Genomic DNA, 13,300 nt, shown 5'->3' on the forward strand with positions numbered 1-13,300 from the left:
CAACGTGACTGCGATTTACACCTCAAATGTTCAGCATTTTTATGGAAACACACAAATTGGATGCAAGGTGTACGGCAGACACCGAAAGTCAACGCTCAGGTGTGCATGAGTAGCGCATGACTGCTGACAGTATTGCGTTAGCTGGGATTTCCTGCACTTCGGCCAAATATGGCATGTTCTACTGCATATAGGATGCTCTTCTGTTTTCAGGCTTTTACAGTTTGGACTTCCCGAATTAAGGCTGCTATATGGCTAGCATGCACAGCAGATGAAATGAATTCACAGCATAAAAATGGATCGAGTACAAAACATTGCACGTAACCCCTCCCCCCGTGTGAAAAATGTCATCAGCACCCCCATTTCCCCAAGCAATAGAGCATGCATCACTTGATTTTGTGTCCTGCATAGGTCAAAGGAATATTGGCAACCCAAGTGCCGTAGTTATTGTCATATGGTACAGTCACATGACCCATTCCAGCACACCCAGTCATGCTCATGCAGTAGGCAGTTCTTGCTCCGTTCAGCTCCCGATATGAACCTCAAAGATAAATTTATTCAGCTTTTTAATATTTATTCTGGCTTTGTGCTCCTGGCAAAGACAGATAAAACTCAGGATGTGACTCCGGGCAGCCAGTCTTTCAGTGTTCAACTGGTGTTCACAAACAGAAGTCCCTTGCTTTAATTTTTTGCTTTACCAAAATGATTTAAAAATGAGATTCCATGCTAATCATGACAATGAGCCTCAAAATGAATAGTCAAGGACAAAAAAATAAAACTATGTACAAAAAGCAAAAAACTACTGAGTGCAATCTGGAAACATTTTTCTCGGAAGTTTTGACAACATTATTCACAGAAATTGAGAAAACAGCCTCCTGGTAGAGTTTTCAGCTATGAAAAGCAAAATCTCTCATCCTTTCTTTCCCATTTATTGTAAGATTTGGGAAAATGCCCACAAACTAACATTAGCTGAATAACTCTCCAGAACAAACAGCGCTTGAGAATGTACATTTCCCAGGGTATTGTGGGAAGAGCAAATAGGCACTGCTACAGGACTTTGGTGTTGTGCAAACTGCTGCTTTGCTGATGGTTCGGTTTTTGAGTCATCCAGAGTCTGCAGACTAACGTATTCATCAAGAAAAAAGGCCCTGAATGCATGAATGTGTAAACATCACAGGATTAGCACCTGAACATTGCCCAGAAGTCTTCTACTCACTGAGGTTAGTGAAAGGACATCAATATTTAAGAGGACCATAAGCTTCAGGATAGAGAAAATTAAATAGTCAGGTCTAATTAAATCCTTGTTTCTTTTACTTAATGTTTCAGTAATTGTGTGCCTGGATATGCCTGGATAGCCTCTGAGGATTCTAACCAGAGTAGATGTCTAATGAATATTATGGGATGGATGAGGTGACACTGAGTTCTCAGAGAATGTATGTTTGCTTGAGGACACAGAGAAAAGGCAACAACCATCTTTTTACCAAAAAGTTTTAAGAACCCTGTTTTGTTAAGAAATCCATCACTGTGGCACGCTGGCAACATTTCAAAGTTATAAAATGCAAAGTGACAATATTTGCATACCCTGAGAAAGCACATTATAGTACAACGCAATGGAGGATACACACAGCTGGTGATGATCTCTATGACCAATTTTTTGTGTGCGTGTTTGTGTGCGCGCGCATGCGTGCCTTTGGTCATTCTACTGTGTGTGTTCCACATAAAATGCAAACATGAGAGAAAGAACAACGCGAGGCTCATAATAACAGAAATCTCCCTCAGAGAAGTGGAACACTGCCAGAACCCCCACCCCCCCATTCACTAAGCATAGGCTCCTGGAAAATGCATTTTGCTCTTAAATCTGTTAACTTTTAATATTCCTCCCAGCAGCAGCCCACGCATGGTTTTCTGAACCAGTGGTGACAGAACCGAGGTGCCATACTTTCCAGTAATGAGAACGAATATTTCTGAGAAGTCAATTTCTGAGAAGAATAAAGCCCTTTATATTGTAGTCCAAGGCAAAACTGCCACCTACGCCTCTAACTGTTCTAACAAAGCCATCCCTCAGGTTAGGTGAGAGCGATGCTGTTTCCTTACCTACAGACAGGGGTGCGCCAGCGCACAGACAACTGGAAAGAGTGGAGTTCCGTAAATTATCTCATGAGTTTCGTTCTAGAAGTTTCCACTACTATTGGCTTTGATCGCCCACACAGCCTTTCCTGCAAGGCTTCCATAATTGACAGTGTGAGAGAATGGCTGAAAGGATGAACGAACAGAGGGATGAGCTTGAAGTGTGAATGAGAGTGAGAGAGAGAGAGAGAGAGAGAGACTGGACGGCGGGAAAAACCATCATGGCGTTTAATGACACATCCCAGCTGTGCTGTAACTCGGCCCACCTCTCCAGGTTTGTCACTTCAGCATGGTCAAAATCAGGGAAAGCATTACTGAAGCGGTTCCCCCAAACACATGAGACATTGTGGGCACTGTAATGACACCAGCCAGAGCAGAGCCTTTCCACAGGCACCACAATAACCCAGTAAATAACACCAGGCAGAGTACAGCCTCTTAACAGACACTACAATGAGCCCGCAAATAACACCAGACAGAATACAGTCCCTCCATAGGTGCGGTAATAACACTGTAACAAAAACCAAGTGGAGATCCACCCTGAATGAGTGTCAGAGCTCTCCAGTAACATCATTAGACAGCATTCCCTACCAAGTCACACTTTCATCTCTCCCTCTGTGATGACATAAGGGGGAGAGAGAGAGAGAGAGAGAAGAAGAAGAGGGACAGAGAGAGAGGAGGGAGAAAAGGAAAGGGAGAAGGGCAGAGCAAGGTTTTGCAGGGAAAAACAGGAACAATGACAAACGGGAGAGACAACAGAATAATGAGAGGGAATGAGAATTAAACAAGAGAAAATAGAAAAAAGAGCATGTCAGAGAGAGAGAGAGAGAGAGAGAGAGAGAGCGCACACAGGGAGACACTGAGGGCTTGTGCTGCGAAACAATGAAAGGAAACACAGTAGACAGCTTGGTCTCCGATAAAGCTCATGTTTCCACAATCTCCACCCAATAATCGTTAAATGGCATGACAATCCACAAAAAGGCCTAAAGGTGACCAGCGATCTGACTTCAATAGCACAGAAAGCGCTTTCTTCAGGGAGCAGCTCGGGGAAACTGCGTACAGGCAGTGTGATTAATTAAATGTCACTGTTCAGACAGGGAGGAACAAAGCATCGCTGTTCATGCCGTTTTTAACCAATCGCCCTAAAACAATAATCCAGGCAAGAGTGTGACAACTTTTTAATGGCTGTAGCCTTCCTCATCTCTGCAGAAGCTTCTAGTATTTATTCCATTCTGGGTGAAAGTGACATTTACGGCTCCAGCAAGAACAATGAGCACACAGTCAGGGATAAGAGGAACGCCACAGGGCATGAGGGAGAGCCAATCAAAATGTTCATCACGCTCCTGAACTGGCAAGTTTGTTTCTTGTACAAAGGTTTCCATCATGCGTTCATATAAGGTCATTCAGATTAGCCATCTAATCACAAAGTCTTTAATCTATAACCACAAGAGCTTGTCCAGATTAGACTTTGTTTGGAGGTAATGAACACCAAGTGTGCAAATTGGGTAGCCAATCAATCATGTGATTTGTGCATTTCATAGCTGAATTCAGAAGGCAAGGTGCCATCCAGAGCTTAACAACAAAATCAAAGACTGGTGTAAAAACAACACATTTACTGGCGATCAACTTTGCCAGGTTCACGATGATCTGATTCCAGGGTGTCAAGACGAACCCATGACCCAGGATCCTTGTGGGATATGTTAAGGACAGGGGTGACAGGACCCTGGGGGTTGGAACTGACCCCCAGGCCTCTCTGGGCTCTCTATGAGTTTCTGGGTTTATGCCTCTCCAAAGCCCAGACAAGGACAGAATATTCTTGAGGCAGATTAGCTGCATGCCCAAGTATCTTCTTACAAAAAGAGCTGTGAAGTAAAAATAAAAACACAACCGCCATGCTCCCTGTGTGGAAATCGATAACATAAAGTTGCTGTCCTGCCTGTACCGGCTGGCTCCAATACAGGTCACTCTTTAATAGCTTCTTAAAAATAACCCGTTTTATTTTTACGTTTGGAACTCAATCAAGAGAAACACAAGGGCAGTGCTTAACCTTGTATTTTGACCTCTTGTTTTGCCATCGCTCCACATTTCCTTCACATCCTAATCCTGAGCCGGATCCAAGCCCAGCATGCCAGACCCCACAAAGGTAATCATTCTGACTTCCTGGGCTGATCCTGCCAATATGGCTTCTCCACAGACATTTTACACCTGATTTCCTCTTTTTAAACGAATATATTATCCCCCATTCTTAGGATTTTTTCTCCTTTTGGACTGTTTAATTGGACAGAAATTGTGAACGAAAACAGGGGTTTGACCAACTAAATTCAATATCGTCCACCCTGTGCCTACACTGCTGGGCTACAGCCGTCTGTCAGAGTGAAGGAACCAAGCACTGTGGAGTTTTCAGCAATAAGGCGGGATTTACGTTGATCATGCCCTCCCTTCACAGGTGCATTTATTAATCACCGTTTCAATAAAAGATCAAAAAAACAATGTCACAAGTGGGTGTTTACCTATAGAATCACTGAGCAAACCCACAGAGCTACAGAGATAGGATGGTTAAATACACTACAACTCCGGAGCAGAGGACGAGAAGTGGGTCTCTTGGGCTCGACTGCGGAACATCCCTCATGTGCGAACACGACTCCCATGCCACAGAATTCCGCTCACACAGACCTGCGTCGCAACGGGAAGCAGGGACCAGACTGTGGCAGCGACTCAAATTCTGCTCCCCCCCATCGCCTCAAAGGAAAATAAATGTGAAAATTCTAACTGCGGTGTGCGAGCGGTGAATTTTTGGAGCAGTTTGACGGTTTAGTCCATACTGCGCGCGCAATTATCCTATTGTTGTTATTGCCATTTGACAGAGCCTCATTACACTTCAGTTTTATTTTGGTTTCTCACTAGACGTGAAAACACAACCGAATATTTTGAGACCGAAGGCTGTCCTTCTTAAGTCACTGACATGAAAATGTGTTAGAAGCAGGCTTAGTCAAAGTGAAAACTATCATTAATACAGTGTTCAAAGCGTAAATTTGTTACCCGTGGTGGGGAGGGGGCGGGGGGGAACCGAGCCCTGCAAGGGAGCTGTGCTGCCCCTGTAACCGCAGCCCTCCGGGACCGATAGCACGCTCGCCCCGGCGGACAGAACAAACGGCCCACAGGCAGCACGTGGCACGCACACGGCACAGCACGCACACGCATGAAGCACGCCACAGCCACACGTTTCACCCGACGCGTTACAAAATAGCCCTCGCATCCAGCCACGGAATCCACGGAAATGTCTCTCAGCTGTACCACATCAAACACAAAGCATGGCAGGCCCCCTTCGCTCTCACGTCTTCTAGCTGAGAAACCCGATGTGTTTCCCTCCTAAAACACAACCTTAAAATACCTGCATATTTTTCTCTTCACAAGAAAATTACTGCAGGCCTACAGAAAGCAAACAACTTAATGCGCCTCAAGTTCCAGCCTCTGAATCATTGACCATATATTTACCCAATGGCCATTTTGCTAGAAGCACCCCTTCAGGGCAAAAAAACCCTCTAATCCTGGACCGCCACAGCGTTCGCAGGCTTTTTGGTCCATTTCAGTATTCAAGCTCTTCAGCGTTTGATTAAATGGATTCCGCGTGCCTTGTTTTCAAGGTCGAAACTATCTGCTGGTAGAAAGGCAAACCTTTAGGATAAGAGTGTGTGATCCCTGCACCTAGTTCAGTCGCCCAAGTTTCCTTCCTCCTGCTGTAAAATGAGAACCACATTTCATTCCTTCAATGCCAGACAGGCAACAGAGACTCTGATGATTTAATGATGACCTGTGGGAATATGAAAATCTTAAATCAATAGACACAGATTGTTCACTTTCTTCTATATTATTTCACTAAATCTGTATTTTGGGGCAAAACAAATATACATACTGCAATGTATATATTAAAAAAAGTAAAACCTGTAATATGAATGGGCAGAGTGATGAAGAGGATATCGATATCTAGCTGGAAACCAAAAACATTAAGAGGGGTTCAGTAAGTCCCAGGGTGCCGGGAGTTTTTTCAAAAAGCTTCACATAAATGGTTACCTGTTATCAGCTTCTGGGGGGAAAGGGGGGCTTGGGGTGGTGGGGGGGACACAATAGCACAGCACTGAATGTGGCTTTTAGCAACACAGGTTGGTACGAGTGCAAATAAATAATTAATAAATAAATGCGTGTCATCTCAACAGATGCACAGTGGTTGACAATTTTGAAGTTTGTAGTAGCTGGCCCGATCAAACTATAGTGCTGATAAAAGGGTTAATCATTCCCCCTCTCTGACCCATCTCCCTGACCAAACACGCTCTATCAGCTGATTGGAGCAGCAAACCTGCCAATCAGCTCCCTTGCTGGGACACTTCCATTCTGACCAGAAATACAGTTACATTCAGTCACTTAGCAGACTCTCTTGCAAAAGCACAAACACAACAAAGTAGGCAAAGAGCAGACACTCTAACTGGAACTCAACTGGAACTCAACTGGGACTACTGTGACGGGGATTTGAAAGAAGCAGAACCCCTTCTTTCCCATTTTTAAATAAAATCTTTGCAGGCTTAAATTAAGGGTGTAAAACATAAACATATGCACACACACACATACACTATATTGACTGCTATCTGTGAGTCTATGTTCCTCCTATGGATTGTATGGAGCACTGAATCGTGGCCCAACACAGTCAGGGAAACGTGAAAGCTAACACGCGGTTAAAGCCATCTCTTTTTACCTATTCAACCGTGTGTAGGAGGATGAAAGCAGACCGGTGCTGCCAGACCAATTTGTTTGAAGTGTTGTGCTAATTAAAGCGTCAGCCCCTCACCAGAGCGCAATTAAGAGCTGCGCCATTTCGGCTGGGCTCTTCGGGAACTAGAGAACACAGGACATCTCGGGGGTCACAGCTCTGGAATACACCCTTTCTGTTATTCCACCCTCCAACCTCCAGTCCCTAATCACCCAAAATGACAACATCTACAACCTTGATTAACCAGTCAAAGGAAAACAGGGCCTAGGCATGCGGAGGACATCAAACACAAGGCTCTTTCCCATGTTCTGTAGATGGCATGCATTAGGGGGAAGAATAGTAATCTAAAGCTGCGGGTGGGAGGGGGGGACGGGGATGCGGCAACATGGCTGAAATTTCATCAGCTGCCCCGAGGAGCCCGGCTCACTCAATTCACAGGGTGTACCTGAACAACACAGTAGGAGAGAGGAAGTTGCATCATGGTGGAAGAGAAGAAGACTGTGTTCCGTTATGCATACTTGAATTCTAGTGAGGATGAATGGTTGCCATATTGCTTGTCACAAGTACATTCCAAACTGCAAGCATTCAAACAAACATAACCTGAAATCCCTGGAAAAATACTTCAGTACATGACAGGTCCCAGAATTTCAAGAATGCATTGATGCAGACTTGTATGCACTCTTCCCTACTAAACTTTATTGTGCTAAATTTAGCAATTTTCATTTATCTTAGTCACCACAAGCAAAATAAAATTCATTTTCCTATTTTATGGTTATTATTAAAGAATCTTACAAAGTGCAAGTTGCCAACCTTAATTGCCATATTATATTCTGATATACATAATGAAAAAACATTGAATTATATGTTAAGTGACAGTAGAAATGACTGCAATAAAATAGCCACACGTTCGCTATAAATTAGCGAGCAATTATAGCTAGCTAATGTTAACTAACCAAGTTAGCAAAGTTCATCTGCAACAATTAGATAGCTAGTCATAACTAATTAGCTATTTAACTTGATAGCTAGAAGGATCCGGTTAATGAACACTTGATTCCAGCACAGTACTTTTGATTTTCCTGTTAGGTCAAAGGTGGTCTAAAGCGAGTGATGATGTATTCAAGTGCATTCCAACTATACTGAACTGCAAGCATGCTTTTGTGAATTATGAAGTACGTTCTAGGTAATATGCTTAGAATTGACGATTGAGTATGGAAGTACGTAGAAAATAAGTATGGATAATGGAACACAGCCAACATGATATTGTAAAAAGGAGTGAACAACAGCAACAAACTGACAGGAAATGTCAGGAGAGGTTGTTGGGGGTGGGGCGACGTTGGGGGGCATGGGTGTTACTTATTCATTTTATGTGAGCATTGGAGCAAGGCACATTACATTCCTTCAATTAATAAGCATGTTATGCACCTGACGTTTCAAGCTGTGATCATTTCATGACTCTGCGACTCTGCAGTGAGCTTATGGGGATGGCAAACAAAAACAAGAAAATACCCTTTAATGACAGACGGCTGCCTTCCTGAATTCAGTCACTGGAAATGCTGAGTGCAGAGCTTCCCTTAGATTGCCCTTTAAGTACAAAACAAATAGTTTCCACTTCATTATCAACATAGCCTGATTAGCTCATCAATTAACGGGAAGTCATACAGGGGTGTAGAGTGGGACTGTTAATCCACTCTCTGTTGAGGAGGGGGCTGATGTTTGAGGGTTTTAGCCCCCCCAACCCTCCCCCCGCAGCTCATCCTGTCTTTTCAGTCATGTGAAAGATGGGGCTCCGTGGGGGCAGGGGGAGAGAGGAGAATGGAGAGACTCCATGCCCAGGGTGTCACGCTAGACTCAGCTGGATGATGGTGTGCCAGACCTGGGATGAATGCAGTCTTAAATATTCCTTGTGAAAAGTATCTATTATTTAAAAGTATAAACAATGAAAATTGAAATATAATTTATCAAAAATAAACAATCGAGGAAGAATGAAATACAATTTCTGAAAATACTAGTACTGTGACAACTCTGGCACTCTATCACCCACTGGTGAAATGGAACAACTATGGGAACCATTAAGTAAATCAGTGAATGAGATGTAGCACTCTTTACATTTAAGACTTTCACGTAGGCTTTTCTTGTCACATGAGGAACACCTGATGCCTGTTCTACACTAACGCAGGCTCAAGCTCATGTCAGAGCTACCTTTCGACTACAACAAGATTACCTGGTTGTCCTGTTCCAAACCCACACAAAACCGTAGCCACCCAGTGATGTCATCCTCCTTTTGAATGTTTTTGAGGAAGAAGCAATGGGGGAGAGTAAATTGGCTCATTTGACTATGCAAGGGGCGTGGCTTTGTCAGGGGGGCAGTGACGGGCCCTGCCTCCTTTTCTGTAGTGACACCTGTGATGTCAGCAGTCAGTCCATAAGGTAGTCAGTACACGTTTTCTTCCACTTAAACTGTACAGTCGAGTGCGCATTGACTGGCATGGTCAGTATGTACACAAGGAGTTAGCAGAGTCTAGGAGCCTGGGTGCCATGACAATTTTATTTGTGTTTCTGAAACAAAGAATGTGTCACATCACTAACCCTTCTGCATCTTTCAGAAGCTCAGTGTAGCGTTGTTACTGCTAATCTACCACCTAACTTTAGCGCTACTGTACTTAAATATGCATTTATGAGTGATTGATTTTGGCCTGATGGCTTTCTGCTCATACATTAGCAGCAGACAATGAGAAGCACAAAGACGGAATGCTGTGGTCGGGTGGTTCTTGTAAGACAGAGCGAAGATCTTTGTCCAATAATGAGAGCCATCTCAGAGGAGCCGGAGGGTCCAGTTTCCACTGACAGAGGGGAGCAGGCCCTGTTTGCCTTCACAGCGGCCTGTCGACCTTATGAAATACAAACCCTTCATGTGCTCTACAAGGCAGTTCCTGAGGAACTGTTTTAGTCAGCAGTTCAGAGGTGATCCTTTTCCACTGAAGAGCGCTGACTCTCCATCTGTGTGTGGCCCTGTGGCCTACTTCCTTTTTTGCTGTCTTTAATTCTCCCATTCTATGTCCCACATCACCACCTTCCTCCCACACTTGTATAACATTTTCATTTTTAGACCTATTCATCCACCCCCTCTCTCTGACCACACCACCCTGCCCCGCTATGGGTGTGTGACTCTCTTGTTTCTCTCTGATCTCTAGGTGCAAGTGCAGTTTCTCTTTCTGCCTCTCAGGAAGCCCTCTCCCTCCTTCGATTCTGTGTGTGCGCACACTTGTGGATGCATGTTTGTTAGGTGCGTTTGATGGTGTTTGTGGGTGCGCGTGTTTCTGTGCGTGCATGTGTGCGTCTAATTCGTAGCATGTTATGGTGAAGAGGAAATGTGTCGCAGGGCAGTCACAGATGGCACAAGGCAGGCACCGATACCCACAGGTCTGCCACCACCTGGCGCATCACAGCATCCTGTATGCCAAACTCCCAGAATTCCCTGCCACAAAAAAGCCACTCTCCACCATACACACCAGGCTCAACAACTGCTACAAAGGATTCAAGAGAAAAACATTAGCAATCACGGTTCTGGACAACAGCCACAAATCTGTCATCACAGCGGTCCAAACAGAGAGTCCATGGTCCACTGATCCAGGAACAGTCGACTGCTTCTGTTCACCATACTGATCTAAGACTGCTCGCACGAAGCAATAAAGATCTCTTGAGCACAGACCTGCCATCTTAGTTTGATCGATATGCTGAAGCAACTGATTTTATGGAGTTCTGTACCTGTCAATCTTAAAAAAAGAGGGAGGGGGAATTGATTGCAAAGAAGAGAAGTGGAGAGACCTACCCAAAGGGATCTGGGGGGGATTCAGCACAAGACCCCAAGCCTCCCCCCACCCCCCCTGCACATATTTTTTCTGGTTTTAACCCACTCTGCACTGTCCTGGGGCTACAACAGCAGTACAAAGATGTAGAGAAGTTGGGATGGTAATTATCCATCAAAAAACAAAACAAAAAAATAATTTAAATGGAATGATTAGCTCCACCATGAACCTTAAGCGCCTGTACCCATCCCAGAAAGCTTGCTGGGATCCCCGTTGCGTGTGCTCGATTTCCCAGAATCCCTTTCTGCTGCACTTATTAGTGGAGACCGTGCTACATGCTGAGCTTCTAAATTGCACCAAGAGGCACTGTTAAATGGGTAAGTGCATATTCAGAGCTCCCAGCATCTCATGACTTATGCTTTTAACATAATTGCACTGCCTATATATGCATTTGCTTAATAAAAGCATCAAACCAAGCAAATCTAGATCGCCAGCTATGTATATAAATTGCTGCAATTTCTACATGGTGAAAACAAAATGTATAAAAAATACCCTTTAATAAAACCTTAAAATCTGCACTTTAAATAACGTGAGAATTGACTGACTACAAATCAAAAGAAAAAAAGTCTTTGTCCCAAACATGTGCATACAAGTCTGTGTACGTGTGTGTAATACCGTACATAAGCACGTGTGCGCATATGTATATAATTGAGTGTATGTGCGTGATCGCCCCTGTGCGCGCGCGCGCGTGTTCCTGTGAGAGTTTTTAGCTGGTTCCACTGCAGCACAGCTTTAGCGTTTTCAGACTGGCACAGATCTGGAGGAAATGAGCTCTGAATCCTGCAGCAGGGTGCAGTAATGCAGGGCCTGAGGCTGCGGCCTCGTCCACAGAGAGCCGTCCCTCTGCTCACACCAAACGGCACTACAGCAGGCATCACGCATGGGGGAGGACCCCGGGTAATCTCAGCAACCTACCCCCCAAATAAACCTGCATATGCCCCACCTAAGAAAAAGTCAGCTGTTCTGTGCTTACCAGGGTTGCGCTCAATTCCATTTCAATTCAGTCCTTTCCGGAAAAAAATCTCTGCAGATCATTGCGGGCATTTTACGATCCGTTAACTTAATTTCGATTTATTGCCTTAAATGACTCAAACCCCAATACCAACAGTCTAAGTCTGTTTGAGTACCATTATGCACATAAATTCAGCTATTTGATTTAGTTTTTTATATTTATCATATGCTTACTTACAAGACGAAGGGCTGTCGTTTTTAAAAAAAAAAAAAACCTTATCAAATGAGTTTGCAGATCATCCAGCTCCTTGCATCCCTTCTCCCTCTCTATTTTCCCCTCTATTTAATTCTTGTGCGTGGTGGCAACTGGCCTATTTCCAGAGCTAACCCTCGCTGCTCTCTCTCAGGTAGGCATACATTAGCCCTCACATACTTCTAGAAATGTCAATCCCCTCCACAGCGTCTTGCAAGCGTTTCTCTAGTGTTCTCGTATTAAAATAGCCTTCACCCGAAAATTATTAGACTATCGATTCAGACAACAGACTTCAGCCTTCAAACATTATTGCACAAGAAATAAATTCAGAATTTGTCTTTCGGGAACAAGTGAACTCACCTAGTGAGCTTGTGAACTTTGAACAGCTGAGGCAGAAGAACACATCTTTGGAACTCATCTGACAGAAATTCACTCTTGCCTCAGACATGGTAGCATTCTCTGATTATTGAAGTGGTTTGATGTGAATACAAATCAGCCCAGAAACATCCCAAGTTTAGCACAGAAAGTACGATAATGGCTAATGGAAAACTTAATTCAGAAAATCGGTGGATTTTGTCAGCAATCGAAATTGTCCATTGTAATACTGCACACATTATCTTAGCCCGTCTAAAAGCTCCTGTTGCGAACACTGAGAACAAATACATCTGAAAAATCAAACAAGCTGGGAATTAAAGTTAAGTTTCCATTCGATCTGTATTTCCAGCACACAGACCGTGGTGCCTGTTTTCCCCTTCACTTCCAGGCCATGTCATTTCATAAGAATTTCTGATGTGCATTTGCAGAATCACCCTGCACCCTTCACAAAATCTGAGAGACACCACTACCCTCCACCCACCACCGCCTGAGAATTTTGTTTCATTCATCCTCAGACAGGGTGAAATTAAAATGCTTGTTCTCAGTATTTCAGCTATAGGTTAAGAGAATGTGAGACGGAGAGAGTGAGAGTGAAAGAGAGAGACAGTTACAGCTAACTAGCGTGGTCACTTGTTCTGCAGGAATGGTACGTGCCACTGTACAAACAGATTTGGAGTTACTCAGAGTATATTCTCTTGACATGTGATTCTTACCCTCTGTGCTCAGACCTGGGCTGGAAGTGAACTTGGCCACGTCCACTATTTTCACAGCGAACTGCTGGCCGGTTTCCCTGTTGATGCATCGTCTCACCACACTGAACGGACCCCTGGAATGGAGGGAGGGAGGTAGAGGGAGAGAGAGAGGGAAAGACAGAGACAAAGAGAAAGAGAATTAAATTTCCTGCATCTCACAGCTTTGTCCCCACACCTCACATTCGGCATTCCATTCAGCACACAAAATGCCGTGGTGTCA

At 44.1% G+C, this 13,300-nt stretch overlaps 1 protein-coding gene across 18 annotated transcripts in view; it reads right to left on the minus strand.

The window, feature by feature from the left end:
* LOC135250545 (peripheral plasma membrane protein CASK) overlaps positions 1 to 13,300 on the minus strand; it is a 159,194-nt gene that overhangs the window by 78,684 nt on the left and 67,210 nt on the right. For all 18 annotated transcript variants that reach the window (XM_064326945.1, XM_064326932.1, XM_064326948.1 and 15 more), the window contains exon 2: positions 13,042 to 13,154. In XM_064326945.1, the coding sequence (XP_064183015.1) occupies positions 13,042 to 13,154 (113 nt within the window). The remainder of the gene's footprint in view (positions 1 to 13,041; positions 13,155 to 13,300) is intronic.

Source organism: Anguilla rostrata, chromosome 3 (assembly GCF_018555375.3).
Source record: "Anguilla rostrata isolate EN2019 chromosome 3, ASM1855537v3, whole genome shotgun sequence".
In the NCBI taxonomy this organism is placed as follows: Eukaryota; Metazoa; Chordata; class Actinopteri; order Anguilliformes; family Anguillidae; genus Anguilla; species Anguilla rostrata.